The sequence below is a fragment of the Pinus tabuliformis genome, chromosome 8 (genome assembly GCF_031772625.1).
Source record: "Pinus tabuliformis cultivar Carrire ecotype Pingquan chromosome 8, CPIR1, whole genome shotgun sequence".
Classification (NCBI taxonomy): domain Eukaryota; kingdom Viridiplantae; phylum Streptophyta; class Pinopsida; order Pinales; family Pinaceae; genus Pinus; species Pinus tabuliformis.
Genome location: NC_142294.1, coordinates 1,616,899,232 through 1,616,922,889, shown reverse-complemented (window position 1 = coordinate 1,616,922,889; position 23,658 = coordinate 1,616,899,232). Strand labels below are relative to the sequence as shown.

The following is a 23,658-nucleotide window of genomic DNA, read 5'->3' as shown; positions in this document are numbered from 1 at the left end:
TTAGGCTAGAATTTCCATAGGCCCGAATTTAACTTATTTAGCCAAATGACTTTTTGTCGCACTTCTTAGAATTTGTCAGATCCACATCAATTTTTTTTCTAATGATTTGGATACTTTGTTTAACTTGGATATATGGCCCAACCTGAATTCATTTGTTTTAATCAGGTTATGCCTTGGCCCAGATACTCTACTTTTAATCAAATATAATATCAGTCTGGATATCTTTGTTTGCAATTTGAGTATAACTCTAAGATGTAGAAATATGGGGATCCAACTTAGTTGCAAGTTGCACAACTTGGTGAAGCCTAAATAGGGTATGCCTGGATATATTTACAACGCGGGTTTTCATATGTGGACAACTTCGTTAAAACTTGTTGTGTGTTTTCTTCTATGACTTGTAGTTAGACACAATTTCAATCTTGATCTTGGTGAAAGTTACAATGTCGACAATTGTGCAACCTAGATATGCTTCAACTTGGATATCGTGATGTGAACTAACCCAGATAATGGATATTTTTGTTAGACAATTCATTGCTTCCATCAACTAATGAACTCTTGATAAAATGAATCTGGATTTGCAAAACGGTAATGTTATAACACTTGGCTCTGATCTGGAATGGTAATCCTAGATTACACTATAATTCCAGTTTACTCTATAACTTCAAATTTGAGTTCGTGATAGGAATTCTCGATTGTTCACTATGAATTATTGATTCCTCATACAACAAGACTAAAATGATCTTGCTCTATGTTCAAAATTCTCACACACTTACCAATCATGGCATTCCATAATGAATGAAAAAACTTGAGTATTCATTTAAAACATGGCGTAGATGTTGTATGAGACATCAACTAGACCTAGTAACTTTGTATCTTTCACCATGATATGAACCTGTGATTTCAACACACCACTTCATAGAATTCTTGCTCAGAAATTAGAACATTTATTGACACATCCAACATTGATATTTAATAATATTTGAAGAGATCTTCCCATGAGAGACTAAATAAAAATATCCATGCAATATTAAGAATGAAATTCAGAGCCAAAATATCAATCTTAATAAGTTGTTACACAAAAGGTTGTTAATTATAGAATAAGAAATATTGTTCCACTCTCCGCCCTTGGTCTCTTAGATATCTTCTCACATCCAGTCTCTATCGTATTCTCCTGTCTATCTCACTCTCTATGCTTGTTTACAAATCTATATATACAAGATGACAATTTGGTTGAGATCCACTAAATATGGACCAAATCATCTCTACATAAAAAACATTTAATTTAAGCCTAAAATCTATAACTTCCTCAATAAATCACTTCAAATAGTGAATTCGATGTTGATGGGAAATAATCCCTCATTTATAAAATCAATCCCTATTACATCTTAATTATGAAGAAATCCCTTAATCATATAATAAATTAAATTAAATTAAATTAAGGGAATCCACACCCTTTAGTAAACTTGGTAAGACCTCTTAGGTCTTGTTTGACTTTGAAGAGATTCTCCTGCATAAGACTCCCAAGGTAAAATACTTCATGGACTCCTATTTATGAGTTTTTAGCTGCTTTTTCTTTAGCTCCCAACTTGTTGTTTGATAGTTTTTAATTAGAGGTGCATATGTTGAAACTTTCTCGTTGTCAATACCAATCTTTGTCATCAAACTCAACTTATTTCTACATGCCTTTTGCTTGTATTTGTTGCCTTGAATTTGTTGTTTCACCTTTGCATGCAATGCTTATATGATTGTGGCACTTTCTTCAACATAAGTACTTCTCATTTTTTCAATTTTGTTAACTACCTCTATTTTTTTGTAGGTGTGAAGGTGGTAAGATGATTTGAACTTGTAATTGGTTCTCAGAGTTCTAAAAAAAATTGATCAACATTTACTACATTTCCCAAATTTTCTCCTCATAGATCCCAAAATATACTTCATTTTTGTCCCTTTGCTTTGCTTTCATAGGTACTCTCAACAAATCATGTGTTGATGTTGAATTTCCCGTTGGAAATATTTCTAACTAACTCTATCCTCTTCAATTTTACTTGTTTCTGGTATATTCATGTTTTACCTTCACATGTATATCCTTTTTGCAACTTTAATTTCCTTTCTATACCCGCACATGAAACAAATATATTAAAGAAAACAATGTCTTTGCCATATATAATTTGGCACTCCTTTGCATAGTATGCATCCTTTCAAATTGTCTTTTGACAACTTTAAATGATTTTTTCCATATCTCGCATAAGAATCGAACAAGCTTTTAAACCCATCATCAACATTAATTTTTTTTTTTTTTTTTCCACTGAATCAACCATAGTATCAATTCTTCTAATAAGGAATGTTAGATGGATTTTCCCATCTTTATTTCTTGTTGGCCCTTTCATCATACTTTATATTAACTCTATTAGTATTTAGAAAGAATCCTAAAGTCTAAAATTTTCCAACATCGTACCTTTCTTCAAAAAAATCTTTATGTTCTTGTTATGTAACTTTTGGAAATTCAAACATATTCCTAAGATTCTACTCTATATCACTTATTTTGACTTTCATTTCTTTGACATCCTTTGAGGCTTCTTTTTTCTGAAATTTCATGACTCCTCTGGATCATCTATTTCTTTGACATCCACAATCTTCTTTCCTAGAGATCCATCCATCAACATAATGTCTATGGTATTATACAATCCACTCTATTTTGTTTCATACTCTTTTCTATAAGTGTTCAAGACACTTAGATGTCTGCTCCATGTCTTATTTTGATTTTCAGAATGTATATATCTATCTGCATCCACACATAAAAATAAATAAATAAAAATAATTATGCCTTTCAATCTCAATCATAAGGATGATTGCTAACACAACTTGTTTATCTTCCTTGTTATCTACTACCAATGTATAGAGTGATGTCCCTTGTACATTAATTCTTCTTTTAATTTTTGGTTCATTTCCTACACTATTAGTCTCCTTGTTGCCTTTCAACACAATTTCCTATTTTGTATCCTTTTGTTGTATATGAAACAAATTTTCATTTCCATTATTGTCTTTATTCACCCACTTGAACAAAATCTCCCATCTCCAAGTACAAGTAATATTTTATCAAGATTAATATCATACACCCAATACTTCACAGTCTTGATACCACTTAATAAAATTATGATTCTATGACAAGGACTAATTAGATGTTGTAAATCTCCATATGCATTTCCTTGCACTCTATCCTCATTTACAATCTTTGAACTTTTGATTTCAATAATATTATAGTTTCCTTAAATGTTCCTCAAAACAAATTTATGTTTTGCACTCGTTGGTTGTGCATTCTCTTCAAACTTTTCCTTACACTTTAGAAATTATATGTCTTCTTGAAAATATCACCATAAGAATCCATTTATTACTTTATTCACTTTGAAAAAATTTCCTTCTTGTTATAGGCCATTTCGTCACATCTTGTTAATAGGCCTACATCCGGATCAATCAACATTCGTGAACATGTCGTCATCATCCCCTCACAAAGCCCTAAGCATGACCTTTCCAAAAAGTTTAAGTTTCTGGGATTAATTACTCAAAATCATTGTTTTTGGCCTTAGTGCACTTTGTCCCTTTAGCCACCCACGTTCAATTCCAGTTGCTCCCTTCTGCACCAAATCTGACAAACACTTGTTGCTCCCTTCTGCAGGTGCGTTAATTCTAGAAATTCGAGAAATTTTAAAAATATTCTGAAGCTTCCTCTTCCAGAAGCATGCAAGGGTTATTTTAGATATTTACCATGGATACGAGCTCATGTCCTATATGATCCTACCTTGGAGACGTCACCTATTATCCATTGAGCTCATACTCCCATCATATGTGGATCTGAAGCTCATTATGGTAAATCCTAAACTACCATTCCTCTCCTATAAATTTACAACCATCCATAGCATCAGGGTTGGATTTTGGAGTTTGATCGTGCCCTTATGGTGTTGTGTTGAACCTAAAGGAGTCATTATCTTCATGCATTAGGGTTGATATTAAGGTGTGATTTTTGGCAAGGAAGGACAAGTCAACTTGGGGAGACCTCTATAAGATCATCTACTATTTATGGTTGTAAACTCTCTCCTATTTCTATTAATACAACGTGTATCTTGTTTTCCTATATGTGTTTGTTATATGGAATTTGCATCTATGGATAAACACATTTTCCCTAGGTGGGTGACTACACCTAGAACAATAGAAAGAAAGTAGTTTAACCTTTTCTTATTGAAGATAGATGAGATGAAGGAACTTACTTGTAGTCTTTCACTTCCTAGATCTCTTTTGAATCGCTCCTGTTGTTCCCACTTGAACTTAATCCGCTCAAAAGGTACCTGTATCAAGAGAAACAGAAACAAGAAACGATCAAAACATACATAATCTATCTACTATAAAACAATGGAATCGAAGACATTGAAACACATAATCATCATATATGAACAATCATATGAGAAAAGGAATAAGCTCTTTATTAATGTAGAAGGAAGAGTATCACCCAACATAGTTCGATCCTATGCTACTCCTCCAGCTTCAGTCCAACCCTCGCCACATCAAAAGCACACCACTCCAGTAGCATAACATTGATTAACATAAACTCAATTCTCAAACCAACATAATTTCCTTACAAACTTCAGATTCTAGCCCCCTTGATCACTATGATGAGTGTTCAATTTATAGGAAATGGAGGTGGTTTTGTCATAAATGAGGGTATTGAATGGCCTTCCAAACTTGGAGTTAGTTTCCATGGAGCAAGGGATAAGAGGATAGGAGGTTAATGGATCCTTAGCCTATCCAATTTCGAGCTCATAGGAGGAGATAAGAGATGGGATCCTTCTAGAATGATCTAGAATCAAGGAATATTCCCAAAACCCTATGCAAATTTCACTCAATCTCACCCAAAACTTGTCAAAGAGGGCCTAAGTGCACTGCAGTGCAGGCTTGAATGGGCCTGCTTGCTCTACAGCGCATTTACCCCTAACCAAGGTTACATTGGTTCCCAAGGAGGCATTTCAGCAAGGCTTCAGGCCAGGAAACTTTCATAGAAGGAAGCATTCAATGAGTTTACTTTTCTAGGGCATGTAACAACTGAATTAGGGTTTGATGATCCCTAATGGTACTGATTTGAATGTCGGGAGTGATGTGCCTGAATAGACCTGTAACAGTTGCCTCCTAAAGCGTGAAGTCAAAAATGATAATGTCGAGTGATATGCTTTACAATGTGATGGAGAGGAACTAAAGCAGACGATGACCTGCATCAATTACAATACATAACATCATGATATTTTGAATTTGTTCATGAATTGCTAAGGGAAGACATACCCATACTCAACATATAATCTTTTCATTACATGTACATAGATAGTCATCTACAGATATAGACCCATGATAGGATGACCATCTGTGTAAAGCCATCATACAGATGATTTAGTACTCTCCTGAAATCGTAGCCCGGAAGGATGAAACTAGATCTGGGGTCTTCTATCTCGTCCAATCGTTCACTCAAGTACAAGTCCAACCATGTGAATATATGATCTGAAGTCGAACACGGGAAGACACCGTCTAATTACCAGCCAATGATGTAAGTCGTTAACGGACACGAGAGATATCACCGATAAGGATAATGGTTCTCAAGGTACTACAGTACATTCTGCATGGTGTGAGTAGATGTTTTGATGTCGAACACCATACAAAATCTTTCGGTTGAAGGCCAGTGATGTCAACCTATCGCCGTAAGTGAGAAACTTGCCATTGATGTATGCAAGCCTCAAGGTACTGGGAGGGTGCTTCTAAGTCAACTTCTTGGATAATGTGTTGATGTCGACAAGAAGCGACTCATCGTAGGAGGGCCTTGATGTATCCCACATTAATGACACGAAACGAGTGTAATGATTTTGGAGACAGAATGTGACTGATGACACAAGGTTCAAGAATGGTGATCATGAAAATGAAGGCTTATAAGTATCGCAAAGGATGAGTTTTACTAAGTGACTTCTCTTGAACATCTCGACGACACTGAATGAATTGGCTGCATTAACCCAAAACCAAAGTGATGGGCGGTGTGATAGACCATAGGTATGATAGCCATCAAGCAGATAACCCAACCCAAATAGTCATAGAGATGAAGTGAAAGTGTCATGTTTAAGAGCGACTTGCTACCATAAAGTGATTTATCCCTTTTCCCATTTTCCCCAGTCATTGCTAACCAGTACCTCTTTATTTTTTAACAAGCTTGAGTAGGATAACATATGCTTGTAGTATAATTCCACCCTTCGGGTGAATCCATCGCTATGTGATGTTTTAACAAGTCTAGCGAAGGTGAAACTTGGCCTTGTCATGATGGATAAGTTTGTCGCTATTTGATGTTTTAACTGTAGGTTTCAACCCCGTACAAAAATTACCTGCATATGAATTCTAAAACACAGAAAATAAACAATGCGAGAGAATAACACATAAAACACATATACAAAGATTTTCCCCTGGATCCCAAAACCAGGACTACGAGCTTGATTTTTCATTATGTTCCTTTCAATGTTATAATACATATTTTTACATGCTGAAGCATTCAATACCATGGACCGAAAACCATCGCATCCAAAAACATGTGAGAAAATCATGCACAAAACCATAAGTGGGTCCGCCCATCCTAACATAGGGTCCAAAACCAAACTTTTCTGGGGCGCTACCCCGGACCCCATAAAGTGGGGTTACAGGTACGCCTCAAACCCCCTGTGAACCCCCCCCCCCCCCCGCTACATAATCGGCGTAACGAAGGGGGGTTCCATCCCCCCTCTAACCTCCCGGTTAACTATGTGGGCTAGTCGTGGAAAGAATATAACACAACCCAACATTCTCCCACTTGTTGTTTTCTTTCCACAGGGGGCCACAAGAGAGCTTAGTCATTTTTCCAGCCCTGAAACGCCCATTGTCTTTCTACACCAAGAGAACTTCTCAAAGTTCACAGATTTTGTCAATGCATCTGTAGTATTATTAAAAGTGTGCACCTTTACCAGCAATACCTTTTTGTCTTCTATCATATCCCTCACAAAGTGATATTGAACATCAATGCGCTTCGTCTTTGAATTATATGCGGGGTTCTTTGCCAAGAAAATTGCACTTTGGCTGTCACAGTCTATCCTTATAGCTCCTTGCACTAACCCCGTACTTGAACACAACCTCTAGAACCAAACTGCTTCCTTGCTTGCATGAGTGGCCGCCATGTATTCTGCCTCTGTAGTTGATAGTGCCACTACATATTGTTTCTTACTCATCCAACTAACTGCACCTCCAAATAGGTTAAACACATACCCACTTATAGATCTTCTCTGATCCATATCTCTAGCCCAATCTACATCAATAAAGCCACGAATATCCAACATTTTGTCCAATCATGATCTTTCTTAGTAGCACAAACCATAATCACTAGTGCCATGCAAACACCTGAAAACCCGCTTCATTGCTGTCTAGTGCTCCTTCCCTGGTTTTGACATAAACCTCCTCAATATTCCCACTGCATGTGCAATGTCTGGTCTAGTACAGACCATTGCATACATCAGGCTATCGAATGCACTTGCATATGGAACACGGGACATGTCCTCTTCCTCTTCCTGTGTCTTGGGACACTGTTTAGCAGATAACCTCACACCTACAAGAATAGGAACCTTCACCGGTTTACTATCCTGCATATTAAACCTCTGCAGTATTGTCTCGACATACTTCCTCTTGTTTAACCAAAGCTTCCTCTTTGCCCGATCTCTTTTAATTTCCATGCCCAAAATATAGTTTGCAACACCAAGATCTTTCATGTCAAATTTGGAGGACAATTGGGTCTTCAAATCCTAGATAATTTCTTTGTCATTTCCAACCAGTAACATATCATCCACATCCAAGACCAGATAAATAACACGGTCACCAATTAATTTAAAATATGCACAGTGATCTGCTTTTCTTCTGGTGAAGCCAAGTCCCTGTATAAATGTATCAAATTTCTGATACCACATCCTTGGTGACTGCTTTAACCCATACAGATACTTCTTTAACTTGCATACCAGTTCTTTCTTATCATTCACCGCAAAGCCTTTAGGTTGCTTCATGTATATTTCATCTTCTAGATCCCTGTGAAGAAATGTTGTCTTCACATCCATCTGTTCTACCTCAAAATCAAAAGCAGTAGCAACAGATAAAAGTAATATAATAGAAGTTACCTTGGCAACAGGAGAAAAAATATCACCAAAATCAATTCCTGGCACTTGGGAATAACCTTTTGCTACCAACTGAGCTTTGTATTTCTCCACCTTTCCTTCTGCATTTGTTTTCTTCTTGAACACCCATTTGCTACCAATGGGTTTCCTTTCAGCTGGCAACTCCACCAAATCCCAAGCCTCATTTTTGTGCAAAGATGTCATTTCGTCAACCATGGCCTCTTTCCAGAGTTTGCCATCCTCTGAATCTACTACTTCCTTCACATTTCTGGGATCATCATCAGTAATAGATAAAGAAAAATTTGAACAGAAAGAAGATGAACTATATCTTTCTGGTTGCCTTCTTTTTCGAACTAATCTTTTCACACCCGGAGTTTGTGGCTCTTCATCTTTTGATTCCTCCTCTGCTGTAGAGTCTGATTCTTCCTCCTTAAGCTCAAACTCTATCTTTTCAGGTTCCTTTGGTTGGACTTCATGTTTAATAAGATCTTTTACCTCTCTGAACACCACATCTCAAATGTACACAACCTTCCCTGTGACTGGGTTCCAAAGCTTATAACCCTTTAAACCATCCTTATACCCAACAAAGATGCACTTTTCAGATTTACTATCCAAATTGGTTTGTTTCTCCTATGGAACATGTACATATGCATCACATCCAAATACCCTCAGATGTGAAAGAGAGGGTTTCTTACCAGTCCATACCTCTTGTGGAGTCTTATCCTCCAATGCTGATGAAGGTGACCTATTGATTAGGTAACATGCAGTATCCACCACCTCTACCCAGAATTCATGTCCTAACCCGGCACCACTGAGCATGCTTCTTTCCCTTTCCATCAACGTCTTATTCATTCTTTTCACAACTCCATTTTGCTTAGGTGTATATGGAGTAGTCTTCTGTCGTGCTATACCACACTTCTTACAGAATTATTCAAATTCCTTGCTACAAAACTCTCCACCATTATCTTTCCTCAGCACCTTTATCTTCTTCTCTGTCTGATTTTCCATGAGAGCCTTAAATTCTTTAAACCTGTCAAAGGCTTCAGATTTCTTCTTAAGGAAATATATCCATGTATTCCTTGAGAAGTCATCTATAAATGATACATAGTACACAGACTTACCCAATGATGGAACCTTCATAGGTCCAAACACATCACTGTGCACAAGTTCTAATATCTGTTTTACCCTCTTACTACCAGAGGGGATTCTGCTTCCCATATACATAATTTTCACAAAAATCAAAATCCAGAGAGCTATTACTCATACCTTCTACCATACCTTTACCATGAAGTATTCGAAGGCCCTTCTCTCCAATATGTCCAAGCCTTTGATGCCACAACATGGTCTTCTCTCCAGAGACCACTAGATTTTCTGCTCCACTTTCAGGAACCATAGAACTGTTGCACCCATAAATAATAGTGCTACCTTGCAGCTGGTACAGAGTTCCAATTCGAACTCCCCGCATCAATACCAGTGCTCCCCAAACCATTTTGCAGGTATCCTTCTCTAACACTGTTTTTACACCTACATCATCCAACTTTCTTATAGAAATCAGATTTCTAGCCAGGAATATGTAGAACAACCGGAAGTGTTCTAACCCTACCTTGCAACTTCAACTTTAGTTTTCTGTGACCAATGATTCTAGCCTTCCTATCATCCCCTAAGAGGACATCACCACCATCGTATTTCTCATACTCGTAGAACCACTCTCTATGGTGAGTGAAGTGAAACGATGCACCTGAGTCAATCAACCATGCCTCATGATCTACATGTGTACTTGAAGAAGCCAAGTACACATCCCCACCTTCATCTGAGGTGGTTTTCGCCTCTGCAGAAGGAGCATCATCAGATTGCTTTCCTTTATCAGAAGCTTTAGATTTACAATCCCTTTTGTAGTGCCCTTCCTTTCCGCATTTCCAGCACATCACCTTTACAGGTTTTCCTGGAGATTTAGATCTCCCACTCGATGACTTATTTTTATTTTTGTTATGGGACCATCCTCATATAGACAAGGCATCACCATTCTATCTCTCCATATTGTTCCGTCTCCTCTCCTCCGTCAGCAAGGATGAGACTATTTCATCAAACTGCAAGGCAGTTGCATTGCTACCTATTGCAATAACCATATTATCCCACGAATCTGGTAGAGAACACAACAAACTGATGCACTTATCTTCATCTGAAATTTTAATATCAATAGATGCTAACTAACTTACCATAGTATTAAATGCGTTTAGATGCTCTGTCACCGAGTCTCCATCTTTCACCCTCAAGTTATACAGCTTTTTCCGTAAGAACAATTTATTCACCAGAGACTTAGATTGGTACAATGTCCCCACAAAGCCTTCGCCATGGCTTCCCCTGATACATTCAACAATACTAAATCTGAGACACACAATCGTATTGTGCTCTTTGCCTTCCAATCCAACTTCTTCCATTCTTCATCGGACACTCCCGTTGGTTTAGTACCCAGATCTACCGCGATCCACTAATCTTTATCCACCAATAGATCCTCCATCTTGAGTTTCCACAACTCAAAACTCTGACCATTAAATTTCTCGATCTCTATCTTTCCACTGCTCACCATCTTCTTTCACCACCAGAATTGATCTTGCAGATCTCCCAGTGAACATGGTCTACCACAGGCCCGAGCGAAACCCCTCAGCAACAAAGGTGTCCCCTTGAAGCCAAAATTGCTCTGATACCAAATGCAGATTTTAACCCCGTACAGAAATTACATGCATACGAATTCTAAAACACATAAAATAAACAATGCGAGAGCATAACACATATACACAGAGATTTTCCCCTGGATCCCAAAACCGGGACTACCAGCTTGATTTTTCATTATGTTCCTTTCAATGTTATAATACATATTTGTACATGCCGGAGCATCTAATACCATGGACCGAAAACCATCGTGTCCAAAAACATGTGTGAAAATCATGCACAAAACCATAGGTGGGTCCACCCATCCTAACATAAGGTCCAAAACCAAAATTTTCTGGGCCACTGCCCCGGACCCCATAAAGTGGGGTTATGGTACGCCTCAAACCCCCTGTGACCCCCCCCCCCTGGCTACACAATCGGCGCAACGAGGGGGGGCTCCGTCCCCCCTCTAACCCCCTGGTTAACTATGTGGGCTAGTCGTGGAAAGAATATAACACAACCCAACATTAACAAGTTTAACGATAATGAGAACTCGGTCCTTTTCATGTTTAGAGAGTTTGAAAAGGGGCAAAAAGAAAAATCCACAAGTTCTTTTTCGCAAATTTGTCTCTCAAGTCCAAAAAAGCATAAAATAATACAAGAGAGAACCTATAGACCATGTTAGATCAATGTATTCCTTTTTTGTAAATAATCTATCCCAGTCTGGAAAAGGGTTAAACTTATACTGAGTATATGTCATTTCCAATTTGTTAACGAGCTGAAAAGGACAAGCGCTCGACAATCTTTTCATATTTAGAGAGTTTGAAAAGAGCTTAAAGAGCACTCTAGGGGAGTTCGTTTTTCGATGTTTAACAGAGCTCGAAAAAGAGATAAAAGTATGCTCTGTGGTCAAAAGTACAATTCATGATCATGCACGTCAAAATCACTATATCAGCTATAAATTTGTTCAAAAAAACACCAAACGGATTAAACATACCTGTTTCATTGGTAAAAATGGGTAAAAATCTATAGTTTATCCATTGAATGACATGAAATAACCATAAAACACAAATTTACCAAGTCATTTTCACCATTTGATATTTACCATTCAGTTTTGTGCTCTGAACCAATTTTTACCTCAAACTTTAGCAGCTGATTGCGAGAGATTCTGTGGATCATTTGCTGTGCCATTAGGACCAGGTAGGAGATCTACCTTTTCTCTTCCATTTAAGTTCATTCTTTTACAATTTTAGGTAATTTTTTTGGGGTTTTGGGGTCCCTAGGGTAAATATACTTCGCCCTAGGATTAGTGCAGCCTATCACATCAAAAATTGCGCTGCAGTGCACCCAAACAGAAGGGTACCTACTCTGCAGCACATTGTCTCAAGGCCTGGGTTGCGCTGGGCGCATTTGATAAATTTGTTTCTCTTGTTTTACCCAAAAATCCTTCAATTTTTTGCATGAAATGGATCCTAACTAAGCTTATGGTTTGATTTCAAGCTTTGATCAGATCAGAAAGATTATTACTTGGCGTGAAAGAGAGTGTGAAGAATAGGATATGGTTGCCATTAATGATCTGGGTACAGTTGAGGCCCTCAGAGACTATGGGTTACTCAAATACTTCAGGTTGTCTGGGATGAGGCAACAACTAGAACTATTGTAGTTCCTAGTTCATTCATGGGATCTAGCAGATCAGGTTTTTCACATAAGGGGCAAAGTGCTTCAAATATTGATCGATGATGTTTACTTCCTTACAGGGTTGTCGAGGTGTGGTGACCCCATATCTCTTCCAAGTTCTTCCCGTGGGGATGAATCAGTGAGGGACTACATTCAACAGTTCTGTTGGTTAGGTACATAGCCTAGCAAGGATGGGAAGATCAACATCAAGGATATTCATGATTTGCCTTTGCGAATAGTCTTGTCCACTATCGCAAAGTTGGTGGGTAGTGCGAAACTTCATCTAGCAAAAAGATCATATATGAAATTTTCACTTTAGTGCCTTGAGCCAACTACATTCAACTGGTGTGAGGCAGTTCTCTCTTCGATGAAAGAGCAACTGACCAAGGTAAAGAGCGGTAAGACGAAGAATTTTAGCTATGGTTTGATCTTGATCGCCTTTACCTTAGAGAGAATTCCATTGATGCAACCTCAGTATGTGTCACTGAATTTGACTGATCCTAGAGATCCACGAATGTAGAGATGGGTTGAGTTGATGGCTCGACATGCTGGTCAATCATCAATCTCATTTCCTCCTGCATTCTTCAGTTGGCTTAGTCGACAACACATTGTCATCGAGGAGCATCCATATGCAAGGATGGACTTTCATGGAGATCCAGATTTGAGGTTACCAGTGGGTGCCCAATGGGGTGCTATAGGTAAATTGTTTTGACCAAGTGTTTTTAATTTTTTAAGTTTCTACATGTTTTTGTGTTTTTGATGTTTCCCCAGTATGGTTGCCAATTTGTGTTATGGAATTTGCATCTACGGATAAACAAATTTTCCCTAGGTGGGTGACTACACCTAGAACAACAGAAAGAAAGTAGTTTAACCTTTTCTTATATAAGATAGATGAGATGGAGGAACTTAATTGTAGTATTTTGCTTCCTAGATCTCTTTTGAATCACTCTCGTTGCTCCCACTTGAACTTAATCCACTCAAAATTTACTTGTATCAAGAGAAACAGAAACAATAAATGATCAAAGCATACATAATCTATCCACTATAAAACAATGGAATCAAAGATATTGAAACACATAATCATCACATATATGAACAATCCTATGAGAAAAGGAATAAGCTCTTTATTAGTGTAGAAGGAAGAGTATCACCCAATACAATTCGATCCTATGCTACTCCTCCAGCTTTAGTCTAACCCTTGCCACATCAAAAGAACACGACTCCAGCAGCATAACATTGCTTAACATAAACTCAATTCTGAAACCAACAAAATTTCCTTACAAACTTCAGATTCTAGCCCCCTGATCACTATGATGAGTGTTCAATTTATAGGAAATGGAGGTGGTTTTTTCATAAATGAGAGTATTGAATGGCCTTCCAAACTTGGAGTTAGTTTCCATGGAGCAAGGGATGAGAGGATAGGAGGTTAATGGATCCTTAGCCTATCCAATTTCGAGCTCATAGGAGGAGATAAGAGATGGGATCCTTCTAGAGTGTTCTAGAATCAAAGAATATTCCTAGAACCCTATGCAAATTTCACTCAATATTGTCCAGTGCAAGTCAAAGAAGGCCTAAGTGCACTGCAGTGCAGGCCTGAATGGACCTTCCTGCTCTGTAGTGCATTTACCCCTGACCAAGGTTGCACTAGTCTCCCAAGGAGGCATTTTAGCAAGGCTTCAGGCCAGGAAACTTTCATAGATGGAAGCATTCAATGAATTGAATTGTTTAGGGCATGTAACAACTGAATTAGAGTTTGATGAGCCCTAATGGCACTGATATGAATTTCGGGAGTGATGTGCCTGAATAGACGTGTAAAGATGTTGTATTATTTTTTCACTTATGTATTTCAATGCCTTGTTGATTCATTGAATAGATATGTTAGATTATGCTACTTCATTTTCATAGATCCTTTTCTTGTTTTCGTTGTGTGTGTAGGTTCTAATTATAACACTTGGAGATACAATTAGAGCTTGTAAGTGAGGAGGAAAGAGAAGCTTGCTACAGATCTGAGGTAGGCCTATTTATCATTCTCTAACTTCTCTAAGGAAAGTTCTATATTATTTGTATTTTGTTGGTCTAGAGCATTCCACTAGGTCTATGGAATTCACCCTTTTCCATAATTGTAAATTCCACATAACAAATTGGCGACTCTACTGGGGATCTATTGTTTCCCTTAGTGGTTTCCTTGACCTTAGATCCTTTTTCATCGCTTAAGCCAATCTTGATTGATTCTCTCAGACCTTGATTGACCCTAAGAAAACCATTCTTTGAGCTTGATTTGATTTTTGTTTCATATTTTGGTTGTATCTGCCTCAAAGCACCTCTTGGTTTGGAGACAAAGCACTTTAGTGCACCCTATCATTCTGTGTACCTACACTGCAGAGCATTAGTGCTTGTTCTACCCCTGCGTTGATCCCTGTAAGATGCAACAAATTGCTTCTCTTTCCTTACCCTTTTATTTTCTTTAGTCCAACTTGTTTTCCTGTTGTCACTGATTGTGTCCTTTTCTCTGAAAAGCCTTCACTTACTTTGCTTTTTGTTTTGATAGCCTTTGATAGGAATTTGTTTGGATTTTTCTTTGTTCTTGTCATTTAGGTCATTAGTGAACTTTTGCTTGATAATTGATTTTTTGAAGAAATTGATACTACAATCATCATTCTGTGTGGTTTCTCTCATCAGTGATTTAGCAAGCATCTTAGTTTTAATTTCATTTGGAAATTAAGAGGATTGAAAAGAAAAATCTCGTCATTTTTCATTTTGCATTGCATTTAGGGTTTTCTATGCAAAATTGGAAATTAGAATAGTTGCATTAGGGAAATTCACTTAACAAAATTTGTTTGTTGCATTTTGTATGTTGCATTACTCTTTGTTTCTTCCCTCCCATACATAGATTTTCACTGAAAAGAAAATATTTCATATTATCATGCTAGATTGTATCTTTAGGATATTCAGGTGAAATTTGTGGCGAGCCTAAACTTAAACTTAATTCAAGATAAACTTTAAAATTTATTGAATTGATCTTAAGGCGCATTTGAAACATTAACGCAAACATTTAGAGGTCTAGGTTAGAGACGTGTTCTGGCATCTATAAACATAGGAACTATAATTTTTCTCTAGTGTTTCATTTCAGGGATGATATCCTGTTCCATGTACGTAAGTGTATCAGACTTTTCTCCACGTACCTCCATTTATATCATATGGCACTCCACACATGAAAAGTATATGGTAATGCTCTCATTGTATGGTTACACATTAGACAAGAGTAACACAGATTGCGCTTCCACATACCTTCGGGCATATTTTGAAAATCCACACTAAGTTGCTATCCTCACCTTAGGTAACCAATTCGCTCACCTTGTACATTGTGATACATCGAACACAAGATTTAGGGATATTGCCTACACATACTTAAATACTTGGTTCTCCAAGGTTGTATATTGCAGTTCATAGTTGCTTGGTAAACCCTTTTTTTCCTAGCTACCCTTTTTTATTTGTTTTTATCAATAATTTCTAAAATTTATTTAACCAACGTGGAAGAACAACCTCCTCAACCCCGTCATTCGCGTAGGATGCAATGATTGCATCCTATTCCACTTGAGGCAACTCCTGGATGTCATTAGAAGAACAAAAAGACACAAACTACCGAATATAGTACTTCTAGAGCTACTCCTTCTGGTATTCTATTTGAAATCGATCCACCAAAATCCTCTCTTCATGTAAGTATTAAACTCAATATTACTTCTTTGCTAGATGGTGAGTCTGACACAGTCGAAACAAAAGCACCTAATATTTCGTTAGCTGAGGTTATTGAACCTAATTATCTTGAATCAGAAACTATAAAACCTGAGGTTATACAACCTGAGGCATGTCAGTTAACTACACATGTTACTTCAGGCACTTCCTCTTCTCTTCCTCTATCTCAGACCCAACCTCAACCTATATATCTTGGACCCGATGGTGAACCACTTCCACCTGGTCTTATGAGCATTGAGGAGATTCCTCAAGAAGAGCCTCAACCCTCATATCCTATCCATTTGAGAGGGACTCATCTTTACCAGGCCCATCCTTTTCCTTCTCCTCATAATTCATCACAAGCTCCTTTCTGTGGTTCATCTCCTTTCAACTCACCCTTGAATTTCCCTTGGAAATCCTCTTTGGGAAATTTAACCATGATTGAGTCTGTTATGGTTTCTCAGTTCATATCTACTACTATGAATAAGACAATCCATGTTGTGGATTATTCTATTGATCGAGGTGGCTCCAAGAATTCTTAGAATCTAGAAAGAGCTAAAAAATCAAAGTCATTGGATTGAAATGAAACCAAGACCAAATCGCAGTGCTTGTCGCTTCGACTCCAACAATGTGAACAACAATAAAATCCGAGATTGTATGATCAAGATATAGCTGGTCAAATTTCTAGTTAAACTAGGACAAGTGGTAGTCAATAATGAGGAAGCAATTTGGAAAGGTACCAGAGCATGGAATCTGACGGCTGAAATGGGGGAATTTTTTGTGTTGTTAATTTTTCTGGTGACCCCAAAATTTCGGCCGATTGAATTTGACTATGTTATTCTAAAATTAATAAATAAATAAAAAATAATGATTATGGGTTGGCAGGCCACCACCCTCGCCAACCCCCAAACTAACATATTAAATATGGGGTGGCAGGCAGTCAAACCCCTCTACCCTCGTCATATGGTACACCACATATATTTTAATGTATTGTAACTATTATAATGGGGAAGGGCTAGCAAATCGGAAGACCCACCACATATACCATTATACGCAGCACCATTAAATATGGGGCCGACGGGACTTGAACCTACGTCGGTCGGATGGTCGGCCTGTCCCACGTGGCGACCTCAAATCCCAATTCAAGCAACACATAACTGCCATCAAAGGGAGCGGCAAAAAAAATAATTGTGCTAAATAAAATACCAAGTGGGGAGGCCGCGGGCTTGGAACTTGGGCCTCCCGATTTAAACATTGTTTCCAATGGCCCATGGGCCTCATTTTGTTTATTCCTTTGGAAAACTAATATGTGAACCTTGGTGACCATTCCATCGAGGGAGCACCGAGGAGGCTGAGTACGAGTGGAGCAGAACTAGGAGTTGAGGCAGAACTAAGCTAGGCATGAATTTTGATATAGAATATTCCAGGGAAATATTCCTTGGAATATTCCACAAAATATTCCCATGCAGAATCTTGGAGGAATTTAAAAGATTCCCTAGAGGGTGATTTTTCGTAGTGTCGAATTCATGCCAAGTTTATACTTGAATGAACCAGAATTTTGCAAGGAACGTGATGGCGTGGTTTGTTTCCTCATTTGAGAAACAAAATTTCAAGGAGTGAGTAGTGAGGAATCTTTAGAGAATCTTATAGAATCTAGAATATTCCCTTGGAGGCTGTTTTTAACAGAGGCGAATCAATGTCAAATTTATAGTCATTTTTCATAGAATTTCGCAAGGAGCGCAGTGGTGTGCTCAGAATTTTCATCCAAGAAACAAACTTTTCAGCCATCTTCAAGAAGGAATCTTTAGGATTCCCAAGGGTCCATAATTTGACGATGTCAGAAAGGGGCCAAGTTTATAGTCGTTTGACATGATTTTGCGCCACAAATTCAACAGTGTAATTCATTTCATCAGTAGAGATTTTTCAGGGCATCCACGAAAGTGGCGGTATATGATGAAATGATGCCATATATTTCTTTAATTTGCTGAGATGATGTTTTTATTGTTGAGATCCTTGTTGTAGCATCCATCATCATTTAAATTTCATTTTTAATATTATCACAAAAAAATAAAAATCAAAAAATCAAAAGAGAATGTGAAAGTCCGAAAGCAGTGATTTATTTTATATTATTGATGGCATTGAAATCTGATGTAAGGTGGGGCCCCAACCCATATATTAAAGTTCAAGCAGTATCACAAGATGTAAGCAAGCATGGGCTTGAGAAGCGGATAAAGTGCTCTGCGGGGGGACAATGAGCACGAGTTATAACTCATGCTCAACCCCCACAGTTGACCATGACATCAAGGTATTTGACTGAGATCTATGGCCTGAGATTGCTGTGGGGGTTCAAGCCCAATGAACCTCCCGTACACTCCCTACCCCCGTAGCGGGCCACCCCCATTGCTTCACTCCATCTCACCTCCTCCACGTCGTCCGTCCACCTCATCCACCGTACCCCGTCACTTCATTTGCCAATCCATTAATTAGTTGCATTAATTACAAGTTTTTCCCTCCGTTTGATTATGATATGTATAAAAGACAAGCAAAACCCCATTGCATTAGTTTTTTGTTTTAGTACTAAGCAGCCTTGCATCTAGTTCAACATTCTGAGTTAGCAACTGTCCCGACAACTATCATCAACAACTGTCACCTACAGTCACCATGGCCAAACAAGTAAGTTCCTCATCAGTTATTCATACCCCATTAATGGATGTCAAATGAGATATTTCTGATACCCTTTGTACAATTAAACATCTTTCACTGTATCAAGAGGTTATTCTGAACCATAAAAAGTCTCCCATATTCATGGCAATGGTTAGGTCAGGTGTTTTAGCTGCTTTTGTCCCCAAAACTCATTTATTCCTTGAATTTATTCAATGGCTAGCCTCAACAATGTACCCCAAGAAATGTTTTGTAATGAATCAGTCAAGGGAGAATGTCTTTCAAGTAACCTCACAATTAATACACCAAGCTTTGAATTACCATGTGTCTGGAACTTACACCACCTTTACTAAAGAATCTCTTATTTCTTATTATGATAACATGTCTCCTTAGGATATTTCTCATATCACCTCTTTCCTGGCCCCTAAATCTAGATAATTCTCTCTAGATGGCAATATTTTCTCTTTAGAAATATTTGCAGTTGACATAAGACCTGTTTTGCAAGTAATTTCCAAGATTCTAGGAAAAGAAGACTCCAAGCAGGTGGATAAAGTTGTGCTGGGATTTTTCTCCTTAGTGATGAAGCCAGAGATAGTCCTAGACATTCCAGCATTCTGGGTAGATGCTATCAATACCCAATTTATGACTTTGCCTCTCACTGGTTCCTTCAAATTTCCTTCAATCATTTCTTATTTATTCCTACACCAGAATGTTGAACATTTTTCTGATTTGGGGCTAAATGTTGTTGATATCAATAAAAAGAAGCAGTCAGTGGTATTTTGTAGATACCCGATAAAGGGTGATCCAGGAGATAGTGGTTTATTTGAGATTACTTATTTATTCCTTCTAGTGGCTTATAAAATTCTGAATGGAAGCCTATTTTTTTTTCTCGGTAAAAAACTAAACTATTATATTATGTACAGGAGTCAAAAAATTACACCATGGTAAATCAAGAGAGAATCAGGCTCTGGGTATGTCACCCGAGAGCAGTTGAGGCAACCAGGAAACTAGCCCACGTAGGGGCGCCAGACACATAAGCGAGACTGTCCAAAAGAGCAAGCCCACGCAGGGGCACCAACCATTTCATCCCACGCAGGGGAGACTGACCTTACCCATTCCATTAACAAAATTTCAGAAACAGAGACAACAAAACAGAAAGCGAAAGAGACCAGTAGCATTGATGCTATAACTGAGCCAAAACAAACAGCAAAAGAGACCAAAAGACCAGACAAAAAATCCATAGGAACCTTGTGCTCGGGCGTCATCAATCGTCCATTTGCAATTCCTCTACCCGACACCAACCATAGGCTTCCCTTTCAGCAGCAGTGGGAAAAGTATCTTCCTCTTCGCCGGTCCTCGTCCTTTGATTGTGCTTGCTTTGCTTTGCGTTTTCCAGGTCTGAGGTCAGACCTTTAACCTCCTGCTCTGTATCAGCTTCAGGAACCTGTGCTTCGTGCATCTAGTTATCAGTCTTCCTCTGCCCATGTTCATCCAGGGAATCATCATCTTCCCGGGCATTTTCAATGAACAGGACTGAGACATGCGCACTAATCCACGGATTATTCATGGAACTGCTAAAATTGAAGATAGCAGAGCCGAAGGCAGGCAGGGCAGTCAAGCTCGAAGCCCCTGCATCCATGAATTGACTGGAATGGAGGGGATTAGCTCCAGTGGAGCGAGCAATATTGCAGTGGCAGCAATGGACAACATTGTCCGCTTCGTGACTGTGAGAGATTCCCCCTCTGGAAATGCCTCGACGGCTAAGCAGACGCTGTCGAGGTCTCACCATTCTCACAGGGGGCAAGGGGAAGAAATTCCAACAGACCACGGGGTAATCCAAACCCCTTGCTACCAGAGCCGACTGAGGGATGAGCCAGACAGACGGAGAAGATATCCCGACGGAGACGGAGAGGCCAGGAAACTGCGTTACCACCAACATTCTCTAATCATACACTGTAATATCCCTTATGACCTCACCTGCCCTGCTTTGGAGCTCACCCACCATAACTGTTGCCGTCGCCTGAGCCGAATTACCTCGCCGGGCATTAACTATCCCCTGCAGCTTCACCTTATACCAGCTGCGTCCCTTACTTGCATTTTCCATGTTTGCCACGTGATGGCTAGTGGCTGACATGTGGCCATCCACCCACGCCTGTCCCATCTCATTTAGCACCCGCATCCGGGGGAACTGCATCTTTTTGGACCAGTCGAGAGCATTCTTGAGCTTTGTCATGTGTTAAAATAGTATTCAGCTGCCCTGTGATTAGAGAGTGGTCATTCTCCACCCCCACATTGGCCATGAAGTCTGCAACCCTGTTGCCCTCCCGTCTTGTGTGTGTGAAGGTGATTGCTCTATTGCTGTGGAGCTCGCGTTCTATGGCCTCCAGCTGGTGGCTATTTTCCTGGCCTGAGATCCATTTAGGATTTTTTTGGCCATGTTTATGAGGATCTGAGAATCTCCTTCCACCTCCAGAGGGTCAAAGTTGTGTCCCCCCGCAAGTAGTAGTCCCTGCCATAGACCCTCTAACTCAGCTGAGTTGTTGGTGTCCCATCCAATGTTTCCGAAATACAGTATCAGGGGAGCACCTTCATGATTCCTTATTATTCCTCCAAAACCTGCGAGACCGGGATTCCCTTTTGAGGCACCATCAAGGTTGAGTTTGAATGTATGCTTTGGTGGAGGCTTCCATGTGACCTGATTTTTAGTGCTGGTTTCAGAGTGGTCCTGCTTGTGAGAGCCTTGAGTACAATGTATTTGCCAGTTGTCCATAATGGTTTTCTCATTGGCTAGCGTAGGCCAGTCCTCCTCCTTCCAGGATCTTAGCATAAGAGTCTCTTGAAGATTTCTGTAGAGCAGGTTCCAAATATTGTCTATCGAAGAGCGTTGATTTTTAAAAATGCACTTATTTCGCTCCTTCCATATGCTCCATAGAACTAGCCCGGGAACTAGTCTCCATAGATGATTGAGGATTTCACTCTTGTAAGGGTCCTATTGCCACTGACGTATAGAATTCGTGATTTCATTCTCAAGTCTGCATCTTCTTTGACATCGAAATCTTGCCTTTTCCCATAGCTGATTGGCCAAGGGGCAAGAGTCCAGCAGATGTTGGAGAGTTTCCTCATGGGCGTTGCAGTTGAAGCAGATGGAGGGGCCATGAAAGTTTCTTCTTCTAAGCTTGTCCCAGGTTAGAATTCTCTGATTTCCTACCAACCAGAGAAAGTGACAGATTTTGGGCCAGGAGCCAGAGCTCCAAATTTTGCTCCAGATTGGGTCGTGGGGAACAGAATCATTGCAGATGATTTTGTAGGCCTCGGATGTGGTGAAAGCTCCTTTCGGTTGATATCCCACCTTAGAATTTCTCTACTCTCGTCGTACCTGATTTTCCTTTTGCTGAGTTCCCTTTCCAGCTCCATGGAAATTTGGTGATCTTCATTTGTGAGTACTTGGTTGCCCGGTTTCCAAATCCTGAAACCCTTCTCAGTTTCCTGGGTCCAGTACTGCCTAATCTTAGCTTGCTGTGTCTCCTCCTTAATGATGTCCGGTGGCAGGTTCAGAACATTGCTGAGAATAGGCATTTGATTCCAGGCGTCTGTCCAGAATCTAGTGGTGTAACCGTTTCTTACCTCCCAGAAACTGTGCTGCTGGATCATTTGATAATGTTCTTTGGCTGCATTCCAAATTAGTGATCCTTTATCGTTGGGCTTTAATCTGATGAGTTCTTCCTGGGGTCGATGATTGGCATACTTTGCCGTCCATAATGTGACCCATGGTTTACCTGGATTGGTGAGCCATTGCCACCATATTTTGGCTCCCAGGATGGCATTACTGTGCTCAGGATCTCTTAGACCAATGCCTCCTTTTGCTTTTGGTTTGCATACTGTGCTCCACTTTACCAGTGCCCATTTGCGATTAGTTTCATTGCTTCCCCAGAGGAAACCTCTCTGAATATTCCTTAGTCTTTTTAGGACCCACTTTGGCGCAGCCAGGATGGAGAATAAGTACAGCGACATTGCTTGAAGAACGACCTTTATGAGCACTGCGCGGCTGACTAAGTTCAAAGCTCTGTGCATCCACTGGTTGAGATGGGATTCAAGCTTTTCAATAAGGTTGCGCCATGAGGAATGCTTGATGGCAGAGACAGTGAGGGGAGCTCCAAGGTATTTGGAGGGAACGGTGGCGATAGGGAACCCCAAAATGCGGACTATAGCGGACTTGACAACCGGAGGGGTATTAAAGAAGAAGATCTGTGATTTGGAACAGTTGATGCTAGTTCCAGAGGCTTCGGAAAAGTCATTGAGCACGACTTTAAATCTGGAGGCTTCTTGAACGAAGGGGTAACCAAAGAGCATAGTGTCATCAACAAATTGCTGATGGGAAATGGCAGGCAGTTGATGAATGGAGAGACCTCTAAGCTGATGAGAGTGAAGGGAATTTTTAATGTGACGTCCCAGTCCTTCAGCCATTAATACAAAGAGGAAGGGGGAAAGAGGGTCACCTTGCTTGATACCTCGGGAGGGGGAGAAGGGGCGAGAGGGGATCCCATTCACTAGAATGGAGAAGCTAGTGGAGGAGATTAGGCTCATAATCCAGTGAATCCATGTGGGACTGAATCCGAAAGCAGTTAGCATTTGCTATACATAATCCCAGCTGAGTTTATCAAATGCTTTGGAAAGATCAAGTTTTAGGAGCATACCTGCCTGTTTTGAATGCTTGAGAGTGTGTGTGATCTCATGCGAG

General features: G+C 39.5%; 1 protein-coding gene across 1 annotated transcript; it reads right to left on the bottom strand.

Moving 5' to 3' along the window:
- Positions 1–22,124: 22,124 nt before the first annotated feature.
- LOC149242262 (uncharacterized) lies at positions 22,125–23,384 on the bottom strand. Its single transcript, XM_089370802.1, has one exon. The coding sequence runs from the start codon at positions 23,382–23,384 to the stop codon at positions 22,125–22,127; it is 1,260 nt and encodes a 419-aa protein (XP_089226928.1).
- Positions 23,385–23,658: the final 274 nt, after the last annotated feature.

Coding starts and splice junctions, on each gene's coding strand:
- LOC149242262 (XM_089370802.1), bottom strand. CDS start 23,384: ATGGCTGAAGGACTGGGACGTCACATTAAAAATTCCCTTCACTCTCAT.